This window comes from Pygoscelis adeliae, unplaced genomic scaffold (genome assembly GCF_000699105.1).
Source record: "Pygoscelis adeliae isolate BGI_AS28 unplaced genomic scaffold, ASM69910v1 Scaffold120, whole genome shotgun sequence".
Classification (NCBI taxonomy): domain Eukaryota; kingdom Metazoa; phylum Chordata; class Aves; order Sphenisciformes; family Spheniscidae; genus Pygoscelis; species Pygoscelis adeliae.
In genome coordinates, this window is record NW_008824032.1 from 2,602,376 (window position 1) to 2,603,604 (window position 1,229).

The 1,229-nt window shown below is 55.2% G+C and overlaps 1 protein-coding gene across 1 annotated transcript in view; it reads left to right on the forward strand.

Annotated features, from left to right (window-relative positions):
• Positions 1–49: 49 nt before the first annotated feature.
• DUSP12 (dual specificity phosphatase 12) overlaps positions 50–1,229 on the forward strand; it is a gene marked incomplete at its 5' end in the record, with an annotated part of 12,160 nt that continues 10,980 nt past the window's right edge. The window contains one exon of the mRNA XM_009330201.1: positions 50–185. Coding sequence (XP_009328476.1) covers positions 50–185 — 136 coding nt within the window. The remainder of the gene's footprint in view (positions 186–1,229) is intronic.

The window sequence follows — 1,229 nt, forward strand, 5'->3', positions numbered from 1 at the left end:
CCCCGCCCGCCGCTCCCCGCCCGCCCGGCGCCCCCTCACCCCATTCTCCTCTCGCCCCCGCCGCAGGGTGAACCCGGGTTTCCAGGGGCAGCTGAAGCTCTACGAGGCCATGGGCTGCGCAGTGGACACCAGCAGCGTCCTCTACAAGCGGTACCGGCTGCAGATGCTCACGGAAAGGTACCCCGGTGAGTGGCGGGGGAAGTGGTGGGACCGACCTCCCCCGCGAGCATCGGCCTTGGGCTGGGGCGGGCGCCGGGAGTGAAGCTTGGGGCAGGCTGCCAAGGAGGGCGGTCCCAGGTGGGGGACCAGTCTATCATGAAATGAACACAGAAGGCCGTGTTGGAGGTGGTTGACTTTGAGTATTGCTCTCAAAGCAGCCAAGCCTTGAGTTGGCTAGGCAAACATTTACATCGTACTGGTTCTAGAGAATTGTAGCTCATCAGTGGGGAAAATGTCTTTGAGACATGCCTGAGAAATAAGATCCATAAGGAACTGTCCTCTTTAGCAAAATTCAGAAATGGTAAAGGTCATAGAATCACAGAATCATAGAATCATTAAGGTTGGAAAAGACCTTTAAGTTCATTGAGTCCAACCGTCAACCCAACACCACCATGCCCACTAAACCATGTCCCTAAGCGCCTTATCAACACGTCTTTTAAATACTTCCAGGGATGGTGACTCAACCACTTCCATGCGCAGGCTCGCAGCCTGTTCCAATGTTTAACCACTCTTTCAGTAAATAAATTTTTCCTCACATCCAATCTAAACCTCCCCTGGCGCAACTTGAGGCCATTTCTTCTCACCCTATCGCTAGTTACTTGGGAGAAGAGACCGACACCCACCTCGCTACAACCTCCTTTCAGGAAGTTGTAGAGCGCGATGAGGTCTCCCCTGAGCCTCCTCCAGGCTAAACAACCCCAGTTCCCTCAGCTGCTCCTCACAAGACTTGTTCTCCAAACCCTTCACCAGCCTCGTTGCCCTTCTCTGGACACGCTCCAGCACCTCAATGTCCTTCTTGTAGTGAGGGGCCCAAAACTGAACACAGTATTCGAGGTGCGGCCTCATGCGGCCTCACCAGTGCCGAGTACAGGGGCACGATCACTTCCCTACTCCTGCTGGCCACACTATTTCTGATACAGGCCAGGATGCCATTGGCCTTCTTGGCCACCTGGGCACACCGCCAGCTCATGTTCAGCCGGCTGTCAACCAGCACCCCCAGGTCCTTTTCT